The sequence below is a fragment of the Myotis brandtii genome, unplaced genomic scaffold (assembly GCF_000412655.1).
Source record: "Myotis brandtii unplaced genomic scaffold, ASM41265v1 scaffold1057, whole genome shotgun sequence".
NCBI lineage: Eukaryota > Metazoa > Chordata > Mammalia > Chiroptera > Vespertilionidae > Myotis > Myotis brandtii.
The window spans coordinates 401,680-402,233 of record NW_005353568.1 but is presented as its reverse complement, the minus strand read 5'-3'; the positions used below and the strand labels follow the sequence as shown (position 1 = coordinate 402,233).

The 554-nt window shown below is 67.7% G+C and overlaps 1 protein-coding gene across 1 annotated transcript in view; it reads right to left on the bottom strand.

Annotated features, from left to right (window-relative positions):
* The window catches only part of BRF1 (BRF1, RNA polymerase III transcription initiation factor 90 kDa subunit), a 66,192-nt gene that overhangs the window by 27,939 nt on the left and 37,699 nt on the right, over positions 1 to 554 (bottom strand). The window contains exon 16 of the mRNA XM_014540583.1: positions 2 to 105. Within this exon, the coding sequence (XP_014396069.1) occupies positions 2 to 105 (104 nt within the window). The remainder of the gene's footprint in view (position 1; positions 106 to 554) is intronic.

Genomic DNA, 554 nt, shown 5'->3' with positions numbered 1-554 from the left:
GTAGTTGATCTTGCTGGAGATGCGCTTCTGCTCCAGCATCTTCTCGATGGCCTCGCCGGCCGTGCTGGCCTGGATCGGCTCCTTGCGCTTGCACGGCTTCTTGGGCTGCGGGAGGCACACGCGTTACCCCCAACCCACGAGGTGCTGCCCAGGGCTCCAGGGAAGGAGGGGCTCAGCCGCCCCCAGACTGCGCCCACCTCCTCCTCTCCCCCCCTGCAGGAGCCGCCTCTGCCTCTCCAGCCCACCAGCCTCCTGAGCAGCCCCCACGGGGCCCTGACACGGACCAGCTCCAGGCCCCCAACCCTGACCCTGCTCCTGGCCTCCCGGCCTCCCTCTCTCTGGGTCCAGAGGTTTGCGAGCGCAGCCTTTTGGCTGCCGCGACGCCTGCCTGCCGCACGCAAGCTCCTGTCTCTTTGTCAGTTACAGGCCTGACCACTCCCCCAGGCAGCTCCAGCCAGACATCACCGTCCAACCACAGAGGAGCCACTCAGCCGTTACTGTGACCACACAGGACGGGAGGCCCCGCAGCCTGCCTGGGGCTTCCCCAGCTGAGT